At 42.9% G+C, this 22923-nt stretch overlaps 1 protein-coding gene across 2 annotated transcripts in view; it reads right to left on the bottom strand.

Annotated features, from left to right (window-relative positions):
- CHD6 (chromodomain helicase DNA binding protein 6) overlaps window positions 1–22923 on the bottom strand; it is a 219871-nt gene that overhangs the window by 46088 nt on the left and 150860 nt on the right. For both annotated transcript variants that reach the window (XM_077459181.1, XM_077459182.1), the window contains 12 exons: window positions 22732–22911; window positions 17920–18030; window positions 17631–17833; window positions 16451–16653; window positions 14349–14508; window positions 14079–14168; window positions 11617–11720; window positions 9991–10117; window positions 9780–9834; window positions 4751–4808; window positions 4383–4596; window positions 1506–1714 (listed from right to left, as the gene is read on the bottom strand). In XM_077459181.1, coding sequence (XP_077315307.1) covers window positions 1506–1714; window positions 4383–4596; window positions 4751–4808; window positions 9780–9834; window positions 9991–10117; window positions 11617–11720; window positions 14079–14168; window positions 14349–14508; window positions 16451–16653; window positions 17631–17833; window positions 17920–18030; window positions 22732–22911 — 1714 coding nt within the window. The remainder of the gene's footprint in view (window positions 1–1505; window positions 1715–4382; window positions 4597–4750; window positions 4809–9779; window positions 9835–9990; window positions 10118–11616; window positions 11721–14078; window positions 14169–14348; window positions 14509–16450; window positions 16654–17630; window positions 17834–17919; window positions 18031–22731; window positions 22912–22923) is intronic.

Genomic DNA, 22923 nt, shown 5'->3' with positions numbered 1-22923 from the left:
GTTTTCTTGGCCTTTCGTATTTGGGGGCGCTTCATCTTCAGAACTACATGGTTATTTTATTATATGCCCTGAAGGAGACCCATTGTTTGTACTTCACTTACATTTTGTGTGCAAACTCACTAAAATCAGGGCGGCATAGATAATGCCCATTTGTTCATGGTTTTTGTTCAATTCAGGTCTGTAAACATGCGGACCTTTCTCACAAGTGACAGTATAGTGCTTGGTGAATGGCTCAACACTGTCATATAGGGGTGGGGAGAAAATCTTCAACCCTGTGTAAGTTTCAACTGAAATGACTCAAAACATACAATGTTTTTATGCATAGCTACTGTCAGCTGCATGGGCAAAGCAAAAGTTTTGCTTTAATATGCAGCATTAAAGGTTAAATCAACTCACTTTTGATAATTTGGTTATAAATTGAATGGGTTAAGCCACCTGCTGACTTCTCGTATCTTTCTGGGGCTCCAAAGATCAGAATTACCCAATTTACTGACAGTATCAGCAAGAAGAAAAACTCTTGTCCCATAACTAAAATCTAACATTAGAACAAAATATGGGACAGGGAAATCTCACATTTAATGGCCATAGCAGGCAGTAGTAACCTCAAGTACAGATAACAATCCAGAGTAGGCTGGCCATACATTATACAAATTTAGATTTACTTTCAACTATGTATGTAGTGCAATTTTCTAAAGGAAAATTGTACAAGAAAATTGTGTAATGCATGGCCAGCCTAAAGATATACGACGTTTGTGCACCACTCAACCACCCACATCCATCTGAAATTAATCCTTACCACGCTATAGCTGAAAGACGGCTACAGCACGGCTCTGTTGTTCCGGGAGGGTGTCCATAAACATCCTCCTGGAACCACACCCCCCACGTGCCCCCTGAGGCGCACATCCAGAGAGCACCATAATTGCGGTAAAGGGCCAGTCACAGTGGCCCTTTACCATGTGATCAGCTGTGTCCAAGCACAGTACTTAGCAGTACTTTCGTCACGCACTGTCACAGGGGGAGGAAAGGAGAGCTGGTAACTGCCAATCTGACAGGTGGACATGTACACAGATAGCCAGGGCACTCGTTATCACTGCAGCCCCGTCAGAGTTGCAAGTCAGTGCTGCAGGTCAGTGCTGCATATCATATTACTTATTTGCAATATCTTATAACAGAAACTTAAAAAAACGTTTTTTTTTCAAACTTTTCTGTCTTGTTTAGCAAAAATTTAAAAAAACCCAGTGGTGACTAAATACCACAAAAAGAAAGCTCTATCTGTCTCAAAAAAATGATAAAAATGTACTATGAGTGCCTGCACAACTGTCATTGAAAGTGCAATAGCCTGGTCAGAAAGGGGGGTAACGGTGTCCAGTAAACAAGTGGTTAAAGTCAGTATGGGATTGGACAGTGTTATTTTACTAGTTACATGTTAATTACCCTTACTCATTATGCTTCATATTGGCCAGAGCTGAATTACATCAAAAGTAATATTGACCAATTTCTCTTACCATCATCTTTTCTGAGGGGGAGTCGGCACACATTTCGGCACATGGCCACAAAGCTGTGGAAGTATTTTTCTAAGCTCTCATCTGTCTTTTTATCAAGACGGGACAGTGCACGGAACTGCGTCCAATCAAAATACTTCTTATCTGCATCATAGATGACTCCAAAAGAGGACACTGTTCGATAGAAGTCAGCCTGTTCCCTTCTGGTCCACCTGGGAAATTAAACAGATGTGTAACTTTTAATCTGGGAAAGGCACATTGACATTATACAGGATATTTAATATCAATCGGCTTTCAAGAGCATTTTCCAAAATGTGGTATATGCCAAATCCTAACATCTATATCAATAAACTAAAGCCAAGAGAAAAATGCAATTGCTTCTTGGAAAATATTACGGCTTCCTCTTTAAAGCTTTGAACGTGCCACTACAATGAAAAGAGCATATGCTAGTGACAAGGAATAGCACTAAAGGAAAACAGAATTGTCCACTCTTTTCAGTAATGGTTGGAAATTTAAATAAAGGTGTCAATGTGTAAAAAAAAGTGTAAATTAGATGATGGCTTCTTGAAGGGCAGACAGGCATTGAAAAAAATGTGGGGGGGGGGGGGGGGTCAGTCTCAGATTATAAGAAGATGCTTACATTAATGTGATACCCTTACAAGGATCAGCTGAAGGACTTAAATACAAGAAGTAGCATTGGGAAGAAATACCTAGTAATGGCAAAGGTCATGGAAAGACATGGCCACACAAAGATGAGAAAACAGCAGAGAATTGCTGCATTTAATTTATAACCTGGATTATTTTTTTTACAGAATATACATTATATCAAGATAAATACTACATAAATCAATATGTAATCTAAAAAGGTAATGTATATCTCTGTATCTCAAGTTGCCACGGCCAGGAGAACTAGATACCCTTATCATTTATATAACAAGTAACATTAAAATATATATCTAGTTTACACATTTAATCAAAATTATTTATTGTAAGTGTATTCTATCCAAAAGTGTTTTTTTAAAGTGTTTGGTAGATAGATGCTGGATAGTTACCACCTGATCTTCTTATAGTCTCGGGGAGGAACACCCAAAACTCCCAGGCGGACAGACCACAAATGATAGCGGGGGATCTCACAGTTGGAGCAATCATGACCGAACATGTAAGAAACTTAAATCAGCCCAGCAGGCTTCATCTTTCACTGAGGCTTGGGTTCACATATATGCAATCTGAATGTGCTTTAAACCACATCCATGACATATGAATGTGACCGGTTCTCAATGGAGCTGGTCCACACATGTCTGGGGCAGCCATGGTGCGGTTTCAAAAAGGGTCCTCTGAGTTTTTTGGTCCGGTTTAGGTGGGAATTCATGCAAAAATTTGCCCCTAAATCACACCTGAACTGATGAACAGAAATGCACCAGATCTCGGACTGCAAACCGCAGCCGCACATATGTGAACCTGGCCCGAAAGTTCATGTTTGGGTGGACACTTCCTTTAGCATTCAAAATGTATTTATCCTTGCTGTCCAAATGTGTTTTTCTTCATAAAAAAAGCTATATGCAAAAATAAAATATGCCCTCTCTGCAGCATTCAGATCTAACCTGGTGTTTTCCAACCTTTTTTAAGTCAAGGCGCCCTTTTTAAAGTTCTGAACACAATGCACCCCACTCTAAAATGTAAAAAAAGTAAACTTATAGATTTACACACACACACACACACACACACACACACACATGTAGGACACCCAACATAAGAGGGGATTTTTGCAAAGCAAACTATTTTTTGCACACTGGTACTGACCAGTATTGCAGCATTTATTTTCTCTCAATTTCTCTCCTTCATTCAGCTAAATGTGACCTCAGTGCTGTCAGAGAGGGGCAAACAGGGACATCCTCAGGTGCCCTATGTCCTCCATATCAATGGAGACATTGGTTGTTAGGAAGCCAGCGGTCCACACGATGCCATAGTTGTATTGTTGCACAATAAAAACCAGTGGCTTTGTGCAAAAAAAAAAAAAAAAAAAAGCAGGGCTGATCCACCCACTGGCTTGTTGACAATTTTATGGCATTTTGCCATGGCACCCCTGAAAAACTCAAAAGGCCCCCTGGTTGAAAAGGGCTGACCTAACTAATGGCACCAATAGCGATAAACAACTTTTAGGAGTCATGGATGAACATGAACATTGCAGGTCGAAAGCTGCCAAGAACATTGGATCCACATTTATGCAAATAAATGTGTCGTATACTATTTTAGTTTTGCATTACATTTGTTTGCTCTTAAAGCGGTAGTAAATCCCGATTTGTTATTTTTACATACAGGTAAGCCTATAATAAGGCTTACTTGTTGACAAAATGAATATCTCCTAAATGTGCACCATTTAGGAAACATTCACCCTGCATGCAGCCAGTGACACCACTGACGCATGTAGTCTGATGGTTATGTATACCTTGCTGAAACTTCAGAGTTTTGTGTCGGGAATCGAGGGCTCCCACGCCCATGCGTGGGAGTGAGGTCATTGCGGCTCCGGTCAATGACACAGCGGAGCGTGTGAACCCAGAAGAAAGACCGGGGGAAGATGTCAGCCATCTCAGCAGTGACAGCACACTGCGAAACAGCTTTGTTCTAAGCCAAGTATTCCATAATGCGATAGTATGTGATGCATACTAGCACATTAGGGAATTGCCTTACAGGTGTTTTTTTTTCACCAGCAGTGGTTTACAACCGCTTTAAGATTTATCAGAGCTCAAGTGAAGGAAAACTTGTTGCCCATCAGGCTTTATCTTTAATTTTACAATCTACTTTTATTCTACAGTAAACAGTAGAAAACGACAGCTTCAATATGCGCTAGTCTCTGACAAGTAGAAGAAAACAAACCCATACCTCTTCTGCATTTCTTTCATGATAGGGTCCATCTCTACCCTCCTGACCATCTCATCTTGCAGCCAATAGTTGTGGTTGGTAGGAGCCAAAATCTCTGGCCGAGATAACTCCTTGCGGTTGCAGCGCTGGTATACAGTTATTAGTCTTCGCAGTCTTGCAGTCAAGGCTGAGGCAACGGGCCACAAGAGTTTGTCTGATTCAGGGCTATCCTGGGCTTCAGACATCATAGGAAACACGAGCAACAGGAGCATGGCAACAAAAAAAAAAGCAACAAACAAAATGATATGCATCACGTGATAGAACTAGTGACCACTCAACTAGCCAAAAACAATGGCAATAACAGATGTGGTCACTGCTAATATTCTCACCTGTACTGCTCTCTTCATCCACCTGCTCCTCTGTGTTCTCCTTGACTTTTGTGTTTTCCTGCAAAACGTACATAACAGTTAAGATATAACATAATCCATGACTGGAAAATATACTCCATCAAGAAATAAGCTACTGTCTGTTTAAACTGGAGTCATCAAGTGTGAACATAAAGCTATGTTAAACAGTCTTGCTGGGGATGGATAAAGACTATCAGGACAGTCTAGTATGCCTGTAGAATGTGCTGCTCATCTGGTCACGGGATTTCTCCAATATTTAGGCCTCTGAAATTGCTCCAGTTTTACCCTGGGGTTTTTAGACTGCCAAACGAAAAATTTATTTTATAACGTGGAACACTTTCAAATGAATAACTGGCTGGGAGTTATGATGAATATACAATAATTGGGGCATAAGGATCATCTTTATTAGATTAGATTGGTTCGTCCTACTAAAGACATTAAGTCTAGATCATACCTTAACCTTATCACGAAATCTAGTAAGAAGAGGTGTTAGGTTAAGGCAGAGATAATCCAGAGGGTTGGGGGTTATCTGAATGCCCAGATACTTGAAATTAGAGATAGGTATATTGGTTGCCATTACAGAGGAGGCACCTGAGGCTTTAGCCACAGGCATAAGGGAAGACTTGGACCAATTGATGGCCGGTCCCGAGTAGAATACAAATTCAGTTATTACTGTCATGGCTTCTATAAGGGAGTGGGTGGTGTATTCCAACAAAAGCATAGTGTCGTCTGCCATAGGCTCGATTGCAATGGTGAAAAGGAGTGGGGACAGGGGGCCTCCCTGCCTAGTGCCCCTATACAGGTAAAAACTGGGGGACATTTTTCCCGCCAAATAACCGCCTTAAGAGCGTGGTAAAGGAGTTAGACCCAGGAGATGACCCGCTGCCAAAATCCAGACTTGAGCATTACAGCCCACAAATATGCCCACTCAATGCTGCCAAAGGCTTTATGGGCGTCACTTAAACAGTGCAATATCACCCCTAATATCAGACCTAGATTGTAGATTGAGAAATAATCTCCGTAGATTGATGGAGGTAGTTTTTTTGGGCATAAAACCTGACTGATCAGAATGTAGAATGGAAGCAATGAATTTACTTAGCCTGAGGACCAAAACTTTTGCCAGGATTTTAATATCGCTCTGCAGGAGCGAAATGGGCCTATAGGAGCCCGGGTCTAAGGGATCCTTTCCAGGTTTTAACAGTAGCACAATATTTGCCCTAGTCATGGATAAAGGTATTCTCTGCATATCTCTCACCTCATTAAACACTTGAAGTAGATGGGATAATGTCTCATCAGCATACAACTGATTGAGTTAGGGAACAGGTTGGTCGCTGCCTGCAATTCCTCCACCGTTAAGGGAGCATCCGGGAGCATATGCGAGGAGGCAGATAGGGATGGCAATGGAATGTCTTGTATATAGTTAAGTAGTCTGATAGAGAGTTGATCAACCAGTTCAGCCAAAATCTGCTCTGGTGAGTTGACTATTAGGCCGTCCTGCTTCCTTAATGCACTAACTGAAGGGGATGCCTGACGTAAATGTGTCAATTTAGCCAAGAGGCCATCCGTCTATTCCCCTTCCTCATAGAATACCAGCCTGTTGAAGGAGTGTTTCCTCTCAGCCACCGAGGTGGTAATGCGAGAGAGAGCTTCCTGGGCAGCTAGCCAACCCTCCCTAGCTGCATCTGAAGGGTCAAGTATAAACTGGGCCTCCAAGCGACTAACCAGTTGTGCCACCTGTTCACCCTGGGCAGCCTTTGCCCTTTTGATGGCTTGAATTTCAGAAATGAAAAGCCCTCGCAGGAATGCTTTAGAAGTCTCCCAAGCGGAGCCTAATACTTGGGTGCCCCACTTGAACTTGCCAAAGTTTTGACATTCTGGCCCTGATCCTATTGGTAGATGGAAGGAGGTATAGCCAAATGGCATTCAGTTTCCATGGGGCTTTTTGAAAATTAGCATGAAGTCGAACCTCCAGACAAACTATTAAGGGAGAGTGATCCAAAATTCCCCAGAAGGCATATGAAACTTCAGACACGCATTGGGTAGCTCGTGGGGAACACATGCAAAGGTCTACCCTTGATAGGGATAAATGGGTTTTAGAAAAAAACATGAGAAAAGTTTCTTACCCAGATGCATGTTACGCTATGGAGCAACATGTGTGTTAATAAAACACAGGCAAAAGCGGCTGTTCAACACACTGAACCTGCCCTGCAACACACACAAAACACAACCCGCAAAAACGAGGCAGGATGTGACAAGAATGCTCTCCCTGCACGGTTTGCATATTGTCAGATACTGCCTCGGACATGGTGCACATGCGCTGTGTTGACGTCACACCAGCTGATCAACATATCAGCTGAAGTGACGTTTGGTACTGCGCATAGGAAGACCCATTGGAGGCATTTTTCGGAGGGGGGCAGTATTCGACAAAACAGCAGCAGATATTTACGCAGGGCAGTGGAGTCCATTGTTCTCTTCAAGGGATCACAGAGTCCGCAAACATTCTACATGATAACATGGACAGTAGTGGTGCTGAAAAAACGCACAGAATCCAGCATGGCAGACAAGCACAGTAATTGCTGCAGTCATGCTGAGAAGAAGCTTTTTGTAATCCAAAAGGTATTCAATCCACTGTTTAAGTTGTTGTGGTATAATTTTGTCAGGGATTTCCCTGAAAGCGACATTTATGATGCACAATGCTCCGGAATGGCCCTTGTACTACGTGGTTTTGGTAAACCTGAACGAAAAAATCAGCAGACAATCTGATAGTGTGTATGGGGCTTAACAAGATAAACAACTAGAAAAACATTTGTGGAGGACAACTGGTTTCTCCCACCGCTGAAAACACGGTGTGCTGCGATAGTAATAGTACTTATAGATGATTGAACTAATTGCTCTGCGGAATGGACAGATTCTTTATTGCTCTTAGTAACAACATAAATGGACATTCCTGAATATACCCGAACCCAACTCACCAGAGTGATATCATGCGGTGAGGGTGCCTCAATCATCTCCCTCCGAAGGTGGGCAGTGGGGACGAAGGGCATGTTCATGGATGTCCAGCCATGCAGAGGCCTCTGCTGCATTTTCGAAGCGTGTCTGTCCTTCAGCAGAGATGCGGAGCTTCGCAGGGTACAAGATGGGGCAACACACAGCGCTCGTGGATCCCTCTACAGAGACTTCCCGGCGGTCCTCCTGTGCTCCGACACTGCGCGTGGAAGCTTCCACCAGCTCTAGCACTCTGCAAGTGCTCCAACATTTTTCAAGCAAGTTTTTAGTGTTGTTTTATACCTATCTACTGAATAAATTCCTAAGCTGTTTAAAGGATTGGCTTTGAGCTTTTCTCTCCTCCTTTTGCTTTCCTTTTGTTTACAGCATGGGGTATGAGACCTGCAGTTTCTGTAGTCGTTGTTTGACTGCTGTGAATTTGGCTCTGCTTTTCTGGACCTCTGCAGAGAAGTTAGGGTAAAATAATACCTGGCCTTCATTAAATTTAATATTCTGGTGTTCCCTTGCAAGAAGCAGAATGACTTCCTTGTGTCTAAGACCCCTTTGACACCGAGCCGCCCCAGGCATCAGTGGTAAAAATAGCGCCATTTTACCATCGTTTTAGTGGCGCTATTCAGCCGCTAGCGGGGTAGTTTTAACCCCCCCCCCCCCCATTGATTTCAAAGGGGAGCAGCGGTGGAAGAGCGCCGAGTTCTCCTCTCCTTCACCGCTCCAAAGAAGCTGCTGGCAGGACTTTTTCTGACGCCCTGCCAGCAGTTCTCAATATCTTCTGCCCTTAAATCCATTGTCTTGGCCAGCCTAGCAGTGATGTGAGCCTCTCTCACAAGGGGGGAGAGTTGGTCTTCAATCCTGCATTCTGCAGTTGCTGTTCTTTCCCTGACCTTCTGCAAGTCCTGTCTGACCAGGGTGACCCTCTCCTTCAGCCCTCCAAATTGTTCTTTTAAGTGATCTACAGAGGCAGTGTATTTTACTGCACATAGTATGTCAGCGAGAGTGAGTTGCTCACTCTCCTCTTCAGTGCCTTCTGGCTGCATGCCCTCCTGCACTGTAATAGTGTCTTGGCTCAGCTCAGCCCCCTCCAGCTCCGCTTCTGGTGACACGCCAGACCCTTCTCTGTTTTCGCAGCTGAACTGGGTGTCTTTTGGGCAAACAAGTGCATATCACGCTGCTGCTATTCTTTAGGTGAGGACTTGGAGGACTCACGGTGGCGGGCGCTTCTCAGTTCCCTTAGGATTCCTCTGTGGGAGGTCTGCCGCGGTGCCATTTTGGATCCTGGGGATTGTGGGATCTACTTTGTTCTTCCAGCACTGCATCATGTCTGGGCAAAGGAGAGACAGCACCGCTGCTTGAGGAAGGTATTAGTGTGTGGGTCAACAGGTGCTGGGTCTAGGAGACCGGGAATAAGATCAATGGCCAGTTAATAGTGGGAGCTCCGTGAGATGTGTCCTCTCACATGTCGCTCTTGGTCAGGGATTTCTATCAACAGAACACTCGCTGGTTATGTATCTCACCATCTTAAGAAAACTTTAGGAGACTGTTGTGCATTAAAACCCAGGGAGGTCAAAAGCTGCAGAAACATTGAAACCATCCCGACTGGCATTAATAATCATGGTCAAAAATCACATCCTTTCCCCTTTTTATGGTGTGTGATGAGGACATGATCTGAAGTTCCATATCCGTTTCTGCATTATTTAAGCATTGTGCAGCTAGTGAATGCTTGGCCGATTAGATAATTGCATGAATACACAGGTATACAAGTGTTCCTAATATGCGTATGTATGTATATGCACACGCGCACACACACACACACGCGCGCGCACACACACACACACACACACACACAGAAAAGTCTTCTCAAAGACGAGTTCTTTGTATTTAACCCTTAACGAATGTTTGAAAGAATTGAGCTTCAAATTTTAATCTCAACCCAGGGAATTTGACATCGTTTAGGTTTCCAGCTTGTATTGGGGGACATAAGCCTAAACACTTGATGCACACTTCTCACCTCCTGCTGTACTTCCTGTTTGTCCTCATTATTATCTTCTTTCTCTGTGCCAGATCTGTACAAAGAAACAAATTGCACGATTTGACTATATGGATGCATCATTTTACTTTTATATATACAAAGATGCAGCATTTACAAGTCATAACACAACACCTACTAAATCAATTTGTTCTGACCCAAACTTGTCACCTGTACATACTTGGTCACCTACCTTTCTACCAGGTCATGACTGACATCGTGAACTCCATCAGCAGACAAGGAGCTCTCATCTGGCTTTCCCACCTTCTCCAGGAAGCAGAGGGATGGATCTGCTCTCATGGCGCAGTAACGCTCATATCCTATAGAGGGCAATCATTTTAATATCAAATACGAAAAAAAAAAAAACATTCTTTGTGTATTCTTTCACAAATAATTAAAGGTATTTTAAATTACCATTGATAAACCTGCTTGATATTATATCTATTCATAATCCTCTGAAAAATCGAAATCAAACTAAGAGTAAGCTATTATGAAGCGACAAAATTATCTGGCTCTATTTTAACACACAAAACTGCCAACATGTTTCACACTCTGCAAGGTGAAATGTTAAGGTAGCTCACAAGAGCAGAACACATGGAAGACACTAGTGTTGTGTTGATGTGGTGGGGTAATGTTCTTTAACACTCCAAGCAGCAGGCAGGTGAAAATGGAGCTTGCAGCAGTAGCTGTGAACTGTGGCCTAGTGTGCGACTCAAAAGACTGACTGAACAGAATTGCAAATCTCTTAGCAGTTTACCTATATATCCACTTACATTTATTCAACTGTGCATTTTAGCCACATGCCTAAACATCCACTCTTAAAATGGTTGCAGAAGGTTTAACTTAATGCATTCTGTGCATCAAGATAAAAAGCCTTCTGTGTGCAGCAGCCCCCCTAATACTTACCTGAGGTCCATCTAGATCCAGCAATGTTGCACGAGACACTCGGCTGTCCGGGGCTCCCCTCCTTATTGGCTGAGACAGCAGCGTGGTGCCATTGATAACCGCTGCTGTCAAAGTTAGTAAACCAATAAGGAAAGAAAGGGGGAAGGGCCGGGCCATGGCTCTGTGTCTGAATGGACAAAGGGAGCTGTGACTTGGCTCAGGTGCCCCCATAGCAATCTACTTGCTGTGGGGGCACTCAACAGGAGGGGGGGGGGGGGCAAGGCAGGCGCACTGAAGAGGGACCTGAGAAGAGGAGGATCGGGGCAGCTCTGTGCAAAACCATCTGTCCCCCGATGCCTCTGCATTAAGACTCGAGCGATCGAACACGGATCTCAGTTTTCAGAGCTCCCCGAGCAGTGAGCTGCAGACTAAGTCACAGCTCTCTGCTCTGCCCCCACCTCGCTCACTGGAGCACTGGGCTGTGGAGGGGGCAGCCGGCTAAGGCTCAGGGCAGCTTGCCGAGAGGCTGAGCTGGGTGTCAATCCAGGCACCTGATGGATCCAGACTTTTTCGTGATGACGTGGTGCCTTAACGGACACCCGGGACGTCAGCAGAGAGCAGACTTCAGCTCGCTCTCTGCTGAAAACAGGTCGCAGGAGGGCAAAGCGGACTGCACTCCTGTGCCCCTCAGCAAAAGTACAGCCAATCGAGCTTTGGCTATACTAAGGATAAGTTAATCAATAATTGTTATACAACAAAGCATCTCAGTTAAAAAGCAGTATACAATACGCAGCTCTTACTGTATGTTCTCAGTGGTATTTTTCAGATACATCTGTGTATCTGCCACCATAAGGACACAATGCTGTTTAACAATACAACTAGTGTACAAGCAGGGCTAGTCCAGGAGTTAGGAATCTATGTGGGACATACATACCATGCTTAAAAACACCAAGCAGTAGTGATTTGTCAGCTTCAGCATCCCACCAGTCCACAGGTATTTCTACGTAGTCTATATCAGGTAACATTACATCCAGTTCCCTGCAATAAAAAGCAGCTGAATATAAATATTTTCCATTATTACCACAAGAAACAAAATGATTGGAAATAAGACTCTGCTGGGATTATATCCATCAATAACTGCCCTCATCCCTGACCATTGCATTGCAAATACAAGCGTGCTCATTTCACAAAATTGGAAGGCAACCCTGCGCCAAGATTGGGGATTAAATTACTTCATCCATGTGCTAAAAACAAGGAATGAATGGCAGGCCATACACGGTGCAAATCCATGGTTGCAGGAAAGAAATTTGCACGATTCCCCCATCAACACAGACAGTGCTTGCAGGGGAATCCCTCCTGCCGAGTCATTGTCTACTCCCAGCAAGGGGAGCAGGGGCAGTCAGGGAAAGCCTTCCTTGCTGGGAAAAGACAGTGATGATGCTAATCGTAAGAGAAACCGGCAGGCTAGTTGACCAAAATTGATCGATCAACTTGGTACACTCAGCCTGCCCATTAACAGTTCAAATCTCGGCTGGTTCAACAGGAACCATGTATGGCTGGCCTAAAGCTCTTTGCACCAATCCCAACCAATTATGCCTTATCACAGCATGTTGTGCACAATGTTTATTTAATTAACCAGTAAATCAGCAAAAATGTATGCAGTCGATTTAATAAATTATTATACCAATGGGTTATGCTCTGACTCCAAATGATTGGACACTTGCAAAACGTCTGACCCTGCATAACCCATTCACTGCATTGCCTCAGTTTTGTCAGCAGGCAATATGTGTCCTATGATGTACTCCACAAAAGGGATTTTGAAAGCAAATCAACTCCACCAAAAGTGGAGTTTTATTAACCTTTCATCACATGACAAAGGTGAGTTAAATTCTCAAACCATTGGGATGTCCTAAAGCAATCCCACGAGGGACGGCAACAGCAAAAAAAAAAAAAAAAACTGCTAACAGGCTCACCAAAACAACCTCATGCTAACAGGAAACAAGAAGTAAACAGAGAAGGCCCTACAGAGCCACCATCTGTTGAGGCCTGAACAAATATTCAATAAAATTTACAATCGTGTTTGTGTGAAAAAGGTGGCAGCTATAAAGACTTGGGAAGCTAAGGCCTAATGCTAAAAAGCCAACAATGAACCAACACTTTTGATGAAGCCTTCACAGGCAAGAGAGGGGGGACCTTCCCCACTAGGTCATGTGCCTGAATAATGACCTGTCTAATCCTCCTGGCATTTGTAGATTGAAAGGCAGCCTGTCCATTTTGGGAGCCCCTCTGGTAACACAAACAGAGCATCAGATTGTAAAATCGAGGCTGTGGCCATGAGACAGACTTGTACAGCCCTCACTACATTCAGGAGAGTGGTCAGTAATCAGGATATTTGGGAGCTGGTCACTTTAAATGATGGCAGGTGTGTACTGACTCCTATTTAACACGAATTTGAATGTGATTGCTTAATTCTGAACACAGCTACATTCCCAGTTATAAGAGGGTGTGCACACTTATGCAACCACATTATTTTAGTTTTTTATTTTTACTCCCCCCCCCCCCCCCTTAAAGATTTGTTCTTCAATTCAGTTGTACAGTTTATAGGGCACATTAGAGGTGGAAAAGTTATGAAATGATTGATCTTTGTTTCATTTTTTTCACAGAAACCTGTCATTTTAACACGAGTGTATAGACTTTTTATATCCACTGCATATAAGCCCTTGTACACACGGTCGGAGATTCCGACGGAATGTTTCCTTTAGGACCGTTTTGTCGGATATTCCGACTGTGTGTGGTCTGCATCGGACTGATTCCGTCGGAATATCCGACGGACCAAGTTTTCCAACTTGCCGGTAAAATTTTCCGACAAAATGCTCCTATCGGACATACTCCGATCATGTGTAGCCTACTCCGACGGACAAAGTGCCACGCATGCTCAGATCAAATTCCTAGACCAAAGCTATTGGCTACTAGCCTGAACGTAGTCCCGTCGTAGCGAAATAACGTCATCACGTTATGTACAATCGGAATTTCCGTCAACTTTGTCCAACCGTGTGTATGCAACATCACTTCCGGACCTCTTCCGGAATTAATCAGTCGGAATTACTCCGACGGATTTGGTTGTCGGAATCTCCGACCGTGTGTACAAGGGCTAAGAGGAGCATTTTCATCCTAGGACAGGTTTACACACACTCTTCTAAATAGCATAAGGGGATAAGAGGGGGGGTGGGGGGTTTGTAGCCCTCCAAGATAGCTGGGAACAATGTAACTGAATAGGTGTGGAGCACAGGAAGTTATATGCTTAGGCGATTTCTGGAAGTATCAACAGTTATATTATGTAATGGTAACATCAATATTCTAATACTGGTTACTTGAGGCTGTGAGAGACTGTCTTACCTTGCATTTACACCTTCCAGAGCTTTAACAGCTGCATCCCCAAGCACTTCTGCCTTCAGGTAGTACAGCATTCGTACCCGAAGAAGGACCCTGATTTAAAGTACAGTGATAATTTAACTGTGACAATTATCTTTTGCTGGACAAGAATTTATATACACAGTCAAGCATTACTATAGCGGAAGACATCTTAAAAATTAAAATTCAACATTGCAACAAAAAATATATTAATCCGAATGCACTTGTCTGCTATATCTGTTTAGGTCTACTCACTTGTTACAGTGTTGTTTGAGGTGCTTTTTGTAGCTCTCGTCATGCAGGACAATCTCAGGGTTACAGCTTGCCAGCCAATCAGCATTCTTGATCTCTGGCAATAGCATCTGATTCTTCATTTTCTTCCCTTTCCTTCCACGTGGGACAGGGGCTGACAAACCTTCAAATAGCCAACATTATTCATTAAACAGTGCTATGAGCACTAGGCTTAATTCAGTATCCTGCTAAAACTGCATTTCAAGGTCTACCTGATCACCCAGGGCCGAGTCTGTTCTTCTGTCATCATGACTGTGCCAGGCTACATTTGTCATGCCACTTTTGTCACTTGACCACTCTGGAACCTAGTAAGTAAATGGGTAGTAGGGGAACTGATGTCAAGCACTAGCAATCTGACTGCCAAGTGAAAAGGTGGCTGTTAAAGTGATATTGGTCGCAACGTTTGTTTTCTATATTGGATGCTCAGAATATGGCTTTCATATTTTATACTCTCCCTCACCACTGGCGCCAATTTTCATTGTAAGGTTCCTTAGCTTTCAGAGTCCTATTAACCCCTGCCGGAGCCACCCTTACATGCATGTTGATAAACTTGCGTCATGATGCTGCCTGTGCCAACAGGTACAGACAGTCCAAGAACAATATACACACACCTCTTGCAGTTTTTTGAAAGCAGCTTGGAATGGCTGTGAATTCAATGGGTTTGGGGAAATTTGTGGAAACAGGGAGAAGAGTAATGTAGATGCTATGCATGTAATAGCACTAAAAGGTAACTGGTTCTGGACATTTATTGAAATAAAATTTTAACATGTTGTACTGAATGTGTAGAAACACAAGTATTTGTGACACTCCCACAGCCCAAGCACATGGAGCATGGCGAAAAGGCTTAGAGAGTGATATCTGGCTGCTTTGCAGTTTATCAACAAAACTACATCTCCCACAATGGTTAGTGTTAGGTCTATTGGGTAGGAATGGGTTTAGCTAGGATTGTGTAACTACGGGCTTGCTAGCAATGAAAGAACAGCCCACTGTGACTTCACTACGTCAAGCTGCAGTTCAGAGAACACAGCCAGCACAAAGGGGGACAATACTGCATTTCAGTGACCGAGCTTCTACGGTGACACCGGACTACAGGAAGAGGAAATAGCCTTGTCAAATGGACAAAAAAATTTACCTTTTTGACAATTCTAATGGAAGCTAGTCGAAACAATCAAAACTACAATACCATAGTACTACGTATCTATATGTTAGACCAGGATTAAGAATTATATTACTATTAAAAGGGGTCCCCTACCTACAAGCTAACATGATTTATTTCAATTCAGGGTCTCAGGGCTTGTACTGAGGGACAACTATAGATCTAGGATAAGGAAAATAAGAAAAGGAAATGGGTAAAAGGTACAGTCTAGATAGTAGATATGACTGTCTAAATAGGATAGTGTAACCGATTGTATGGAGTCTCTCCTATAAACATTCTGATGAGAAGTCTCTTGTTTATAGCTTCATCATGTTAGATAAGATAGGACCGGCTGAAATCGAAAAGTATGTCCATCAAATAAATGGTCTGGAAGTTTCCCTACACACATTTTGCGGTTAAGCTCTGGGGCCCACTGTCTCTGATAGAACAAAGGCATTTCTCCCATGTCTGGGTATCAGGGTTCTGGCAGCAGAACCAAAAATAAACCCGAGGATCACTTTATATACCGCCTGCCTTGATCCTGGTAGGATTGAGAGAAGAGATATTTCTGGGGTCATCTGCAAAGTCACTCCTGGGTAAACATATTTAAAAGGTTTCCAACCAATAGCAGAAGGTTACAGCATGGTCCCCTGCCTCTGTAGACCAAAAACCTTAAAAACTTATGAAAATTGTGGCTAAAGACCTTGACAGTCAGTTCATATTCACAGATCCCTCTCAAGATAAATAGTGGAAGTGCTGCTGAAGTTCACATTGTCATAAGGGTTATGCAATGCCAATTTTAGCATTGTCAGTGGAGAACCTCTTGAAAGCATAAAGTCACATTTTAAGTCAATTTGCCTATATTCCTATATTCTCTGGGAGGAATGCACACAGCGTGTATAGTTGCAGGCTAAGTGAAAGCTCAAAGTACCTGAGTGGTTCTGCAGAGCCTGGTTGCTTCCACCATCTTTTATGGGAGTGATAAGGTCCCAAATGAAGCTTTTGATCTTGTCATCTCCTTTGTAATGTTTCACGCAATAAACCAGCAAAGCCCTGCAGATCATCTCCATGTCTTTCTCATTTAAATGCCATTTGAAACGTCCCAGAGTCAGGATGTCCTTCCAGCGTCCCCAGCTGCAGAAATAGAATTGTTGTCATAGGAGGGAACCCGCTTATGCAAAGCAAACAAATGAACCTTCTGTGCATCCAACGCTTATATTAAACTGGTCTAGTTCATTAGAAGAGACACCCAATACCTGTACTTGTACTTCTATGTTCTTACACAGCTACTATGCATTAAAAAGCCAGTAAACAAGTGCAATCAGAGAGGGCTGCCTTGTTAGTATATGGCCTATTGTAGAGGGTCTTTACATTTCCAACTTGTCCAAATCCTCATCCTCAATCCCATTCGGTACCAGTAAGACTTTAAAATATGTCAACAGCTTGATTTTACTTTATATATAGTTAACCTATTAATGCCAGCAGCTCTCGGCCCTTAAGAGGTTTCTGATATTGGGAGGTGGGGCAGGGTTTCTGATCAGCCGACTGCCGTGATTGGCTGCCACAGTGGTCACATGATCGGGAGATTTCTGTAAGCCACCTGTAACGGTGCAAGGAGCACGCTCTCGGCGCAGCTTTGTTTACATTCCGGTATGCATATATGTGGATGCTTGGCGTTAAGACCCACCCGGTGAGAGGTTGCATATATGCATACTGCTGGCCTGAAGGGGTTAATAACAGAACAGCTGAAAGATGATTATTATAAAGATTTTATCAGATTTATTTATATAAAAAACAGAAAACTACAAATACACGAAGCTATCTAAAACTAGTGAGAGTTTTTGCTGTTTTTATGCAATCAAAACATTGAATATAGATCCAGATACTGACGATGTTACTCACATGACATTTGGCAAATCAAATCTATTCCTCCACTTTGATTTCAATTTTAAAAAAGCAGAGAATCCGAACTGAATTAGGCTCATGCCCTCATTTAGTTGCAATACTCCCAAGGACTATGGATAGCCCCAGTTAAGAATCCCTGCCCTAGTCAAAACAACTGCTAAACCAAAAGGTTAAGCATTTCATTCTTGATAAAGAAGACCACTTACCCAAATATGAGCAGGTTCTTTTCCACCCTGAAGCATTCTGCCCGTAGATAACGGCGTGTTTTCTCATTCAGTCGCCGTGACCTTGTTGGTCGCTCCTCTGTGTCACTCTCAAGCTCTGAGAATTCCATCAGCTCGTCGTCCTCAAAGGAGTTGTAATGTTTGGTTTGCTTCCTCACACGAGGGCGGTCAATGACTAAACTATCCTAAATGAGCAAAACTGAAGGGGTCAGTTATATTTGATAAGGGGTAAAGTGCTGGTATGCTTTGTAAAAAAAAAAAATTTGCTTACCTTTTCATTCTTGGCATCTGTGTCCAGCTCAGCAATCTTGGCCCATTTCTGCCAGAAGTTAGGGTCATCCAGAGAGATGTCTGTTCTGTTACCAGATGACACAAAACTGGCCTGTAGAAGGAGATTTTCAGTTTAGAGTTCTGTACTTTATCTTTGGGATCTAACAGTATCTGCAGACACCCACCACCGCACAATTGCTTTCCTGTGGCTTTGGTTGCAAGATGAATGAACTAGTAATTTATATTAAAAGGAGAAATTCACGTTTACAAAAAAAAATAAGAAAATTATAAATGCACTTTTTTTGCAGGTAAAAACACAATACATTTAAATATTTTTTTTTGGCAAGGACCTGTAATGCCACTGTGCTGCAGACTGTGCAGCTGTCTGCCCGTACCTCCAATACAGGCAGGCAGTTACACTCTGACAGGAAGCTCAAAGAACTATCTAGCGCATTTAACATTGCACAGGTAGTTCATTGAAAACTACAAGCTGACGGTCGCAAAGGCTGTCAAGATTTGTAGTTCTCCCATTCACAGAACACTGTGAAAGGATTACACAGCTGGAGCCAGTGCATTTGTAAAATCTTACACCCACGTTACAAAAGATAAATGTATCCTTTAAATGGTTTACAACACTGGCAAAAAAAGAAAAAAAAAAAAAAAGGAGGAACTACCAACAACGTAGCAGATTATGTATTCAATTGCTATACTGTAGAAATAAGAATGGCTCAACATAAACTGAGCACTAATATGTTTGTTATCAATGGGGTGTTCCTCAGGTCGTAGCCAAAAGACACATTTTGGGAATTTTGGGAATGCTCATTTTTTTTTTTAATCTATAGCCAACATTTTTTCTAGTTTTTGACAGAGCAAGGAGTCAAACTGTCAGGTTTTTACTGCAGTTGGTATACCTGCTGTGGAGATTCACCCTCTTTGTCCAGGTGATCATTATAACAAGGAAATAAAGCCTTGAAATAATTTCACTGCTGCCATAAGACTAGGGGATGAGGTGAAATCATTCAATTGGACCATTGTTCCACTGAATTATTTCACTATTTGATTTCCTCCCCAGACATGCATGGGAATGTGAACAGCTTAATTTAAAATATGCTTTAATATCCATCAGTATTTTAAAATTTTAGTTTCTCTGTATAGCCATAAGGGCCCTTTAACACTGATCAGTTTTTGATGCGCCTTTGTTCAGCATAAGGGCCCCCAATGCGCTTTAGATGCATTCCCACTGACTTAAAATGTAATGTACTTTTGAAAAACTAAAGATGCAGCACACGTGACTTCTCAAAGCGCAGAGTAGTAAAGAGATATATTTGTTTGTGCATTTTTGTTGCGCTTTTTAAACACCAAAAGCACATCAAAACCTGATCAGTGTGAAAGGACCCTTACTGTTTTTGTAAAGTGAAGCAGCTAAGTTAGCTCACTATGGAGACTCTGCTTCGTAATAATAAAGGACAACTTACTATCTTGTTCTGATGGAAACACGAGTATGGTTCCTGGCTTATATGCTTTACTTTGCCATCCACGTATGGTAGATTATGTGTAACTCATGCCTGAGATCTGTTATTGTACCTGTTATTGGCAAGTGTGAACTCTCTGCAACTGTATTATTAGCTTGTATGATCTAATGTTATTTCAATAAAGACCTGTTCCGATTTAAAAAAATAAAATAAATGCACAGCTTATGAATCTTACTGTTACCATCTAACAATACAAGTTCTCTTCCACTCAAGAAATAAAAGTTATTAAGAACACTTAAATGACTGTATTTAATGACACCACCCAACACTTTTCAACTACATACTATAATAGAACTATAATTGAAATGATCTGCTCCAGCACGACCAAGCCTTTTTGCAGCCAGTTTTATTGAATTGTACAAAATTTGGAGCATCTCAAAAGCTTCAACATTCATAAATCCTTTTCTGTTGACTTCATTATATCCTCAAGCAGGAATCCCCCAGCCTAGGCATAACCAGCCCAGCTAAGCACCGTTTTTTTTTAGGAAACAATGATGAACAGGCAAGAGGGGAAGAGATATCCATGTACTTTGATGTCCTCCACGAAAAAGATTTTACATGTAAACTAAAAATTCTAGTTACTAAAATCATAGTTAATAAAATAATGCAGGGCACAGAGGACTTGATATACGTGACTACTTTATTTATCCCAAAGCACTGAATATGAGAGATGGATAAAACTGCAGCAAGGCAAAACACGTCTATAATTCACGGGGGGGGGACGCCACTGCAAAACCACCTGCAAGACCTTCTGCCCAAAACTGACGTCAGCAGTGGACTGAAATTCACCTGGCAGAACTTAGTAAACGTGAAGAGAAAACCAGTTGCAGCCTTACAAATCTGAACAGAAGAAGCTTACTTCTGAATAGCCCAGGAAGCACTGACACTCCTGCTGGAATGGGCCTTTGAAGAGCACATTCTCCAGGATTCAGCTGCTGAAGGCGAAGAAAGTCCGCCTGCCAATTTTCCATGCAAGGAATGTGCATAGCAAAGAGGGTCAGAACTTAATGCCCAAGACAAATTCAGGTCCACTTCCTCCTGAGAAGCTCAGATTTATGTCCCTCCTTAATGTACAAGCAGTGGCAGTGTCCCACTGCACCCTGATGGGGAGATGAGACAGACGAGTGTAAGAGAGCCAGCTGAATTGCCCAAAGTTCTAGGATGCTGTTCATCAACTTTCACTCCTCTGACAACCATTCTCTTAACCAATAGGTTCTCCAGAACACCTGCATCTCAGCCCGATAGGCTGGCATCAGTGGTCAAGATCTTCAAATTCATCAAAATAAAGGATTTCCTGGTATCCAGCATCCACATGGATATCCATTCCACAGCCAATCTGGTCTGGGGAGTCAGATACCAGGAAGTTACCCTGATGAAGTGAAGCAATCATCGACCGGGTGGACTCCATCCCAGATTATTTTTTATCTTCAGGAACTTGGGACTCTTGAGCTCCAGAATAGGCCACACTTCTCCATTTGGTGAACAAAACCTCTCTCTGCCAGCACAGGCGCAATGACCCCTCCAGACAGCCGTCTTTCCAGGGTTGCAAAGAAAACCATTCTTTGCGTGGATTTGCAAATACCCTTGAGCATATAAAGCGCAGAGGGAGAAAGCAGCAAAACTACAGCTCTTAGACTTCATACACCACACTGCAGACCCAGTCACAAGTCCAGGTGGCCACGAAGGCCAATAGACGTCCCTCCACCAATGCAAGTTGGGCCACCCCTTCACTGTAAGGGGGATTTGCCTCAAGAACTATGATTTGGGGTCTAGCTCTTCTTACAAAACTGGGATATAGTCTTTTACTTAAAACCCCAGGCTGGTTGCTCATGTTAGAAATGTTTATTGGATTTAGAAGGCGTCAATTTTTGACATGCCACCTTCAAGATGAAGGCATCAACAGATGGTTTCAAACAAGCATTTACTCCTAAAGGGCAGTCTTTCAGTTTGTTTTTCAGAGATGTTCCCACCAACCAAAACTTGAGCCGTAAGATCCTTCTCCTAACCTGTCTTGACTTCTTATTCCTAATATCTCTAAAGACCTGGACCTCATCCACCTGGAATGACAGGATCCTATTAAAGTAGGTAATAGCCAGGTCAACAGCCATTTATTGTAGAATTTCTTCACCGTGGGGTATGGAGAAAAACACTTTAATGGAGAAAACCTCTTTTTTCGTTAGCCCGATCAGGGTACATCAACAACCACAGTGCTAACTTCACATTAGCGCTCACCACATCTGCCAGCAAACCCACCATTTTCTGTGTCTGAAATTGTAGAACTCAGCCTTTACCAGTGAAAATTACCAGATAAGTGCAGGGATAAAGAGCTAATCTGATCCTTTGGGAAGCCATGGCAGGGTGAACTTTGAAGGGGGTCCTACCTGATGAGGAATTTTGCAGCCTTTTCCATCTTCCTCACTTCCCACCTCACTGTCTGCATGAAGACATGGCTTGTGACTCTCAAGGAGAAGCAGCCACCCAGCTGAAAGAAGTGTTGGCCTACACCAAAACGCCTATGTGGCAAGTCACCCGCAGGAGACAAGTGTCTGAATACTTGCTGTGCCTGGCATTAAATTAGTGACAACTGCAGCTTTGCAATACTGAAGGTAGAATGGTGCTGAATCAGCGTTAATTCCAGTGTGGTGCAACCAGTGCAGGACCAGGAGCTCAAAATGCAAGTGTACTGCACCTGGAAACTCACAAAAAAAAAAGGTGCACATGCATATGCAGGGTGCAACACCATCACTTGGGGGGTGGGGGGATGCTTCACTATTACGTCAGAGGCACTCACCAGTCCATAGCTACAGAGCCAGCAGGCCCAATCTTTACACATAACAGCAGGTGCTCCCCGCAGGTTCATCAGGGACTTGAATGCCCTCCAGTGGGAACACTGCCCTGTGCTTATATAGCACCCTGCCGGCGAGGTCACCAGATATACTGTACCTTGGAGACTGCGGCTCACAGGATAAAGCACCAACTTGAAATCCTCATCCCCATAAAGGTGTGTTTGGACTAGACCAGGTAATTAGGACTAAGCCCTGAGAAGGAAAATCTTCACAGAGATCTCTGTAGGCACAATCCCCTAAGAATCTATCACCTAAGGGCACTAGCTAAAAACGAACTCAGCTGAGCTGGAGATGGTTATGTTTGGGCGCTTATTCCTACTTTTTTTTTTCTGGCCAATGTCCAATTACCCAAGAGTGGCAGCATAACCAATGTAGTCATAAATTATCAAGTCCGATTATAAAAAATTATAAATGTTAATCTTGCTCCTGCATTACCTTGGCAAACGTTGAGCCTTTCCCTTCAGACTGGATAGTGATGGTTTGTGTTCTACGCTGCAGAATCTGATCAATGTCTTCTTCACAGAATTTGGAACCTTCATCCTCTTCATCCATCAGAGCACCATATGCTCCCTTCCGGAGGAGATCCTCAACCTCAATTTTGGACAACGGTTGCACCTAGAGAGGAGT

Source organism: Lithobates pipiens, unplaced genomic scaffold (genome assembly GCF_037356315.1).
Source record: "Lithobates pipiens isolate NorthernLeopardFrog02 unplaced genomic scaffold, aLitPip1_a1.2 Scaffold_28, whole genome shotgun sequence".
NCBI lineage: Eukaryota > Metazoa > Chordata > Amphibia > Anura > Ranidae > Lithobates > Lithobates pipiens.
This window is presented reverse-complemented; position numbering and strand designations above follow the sequence as displayed.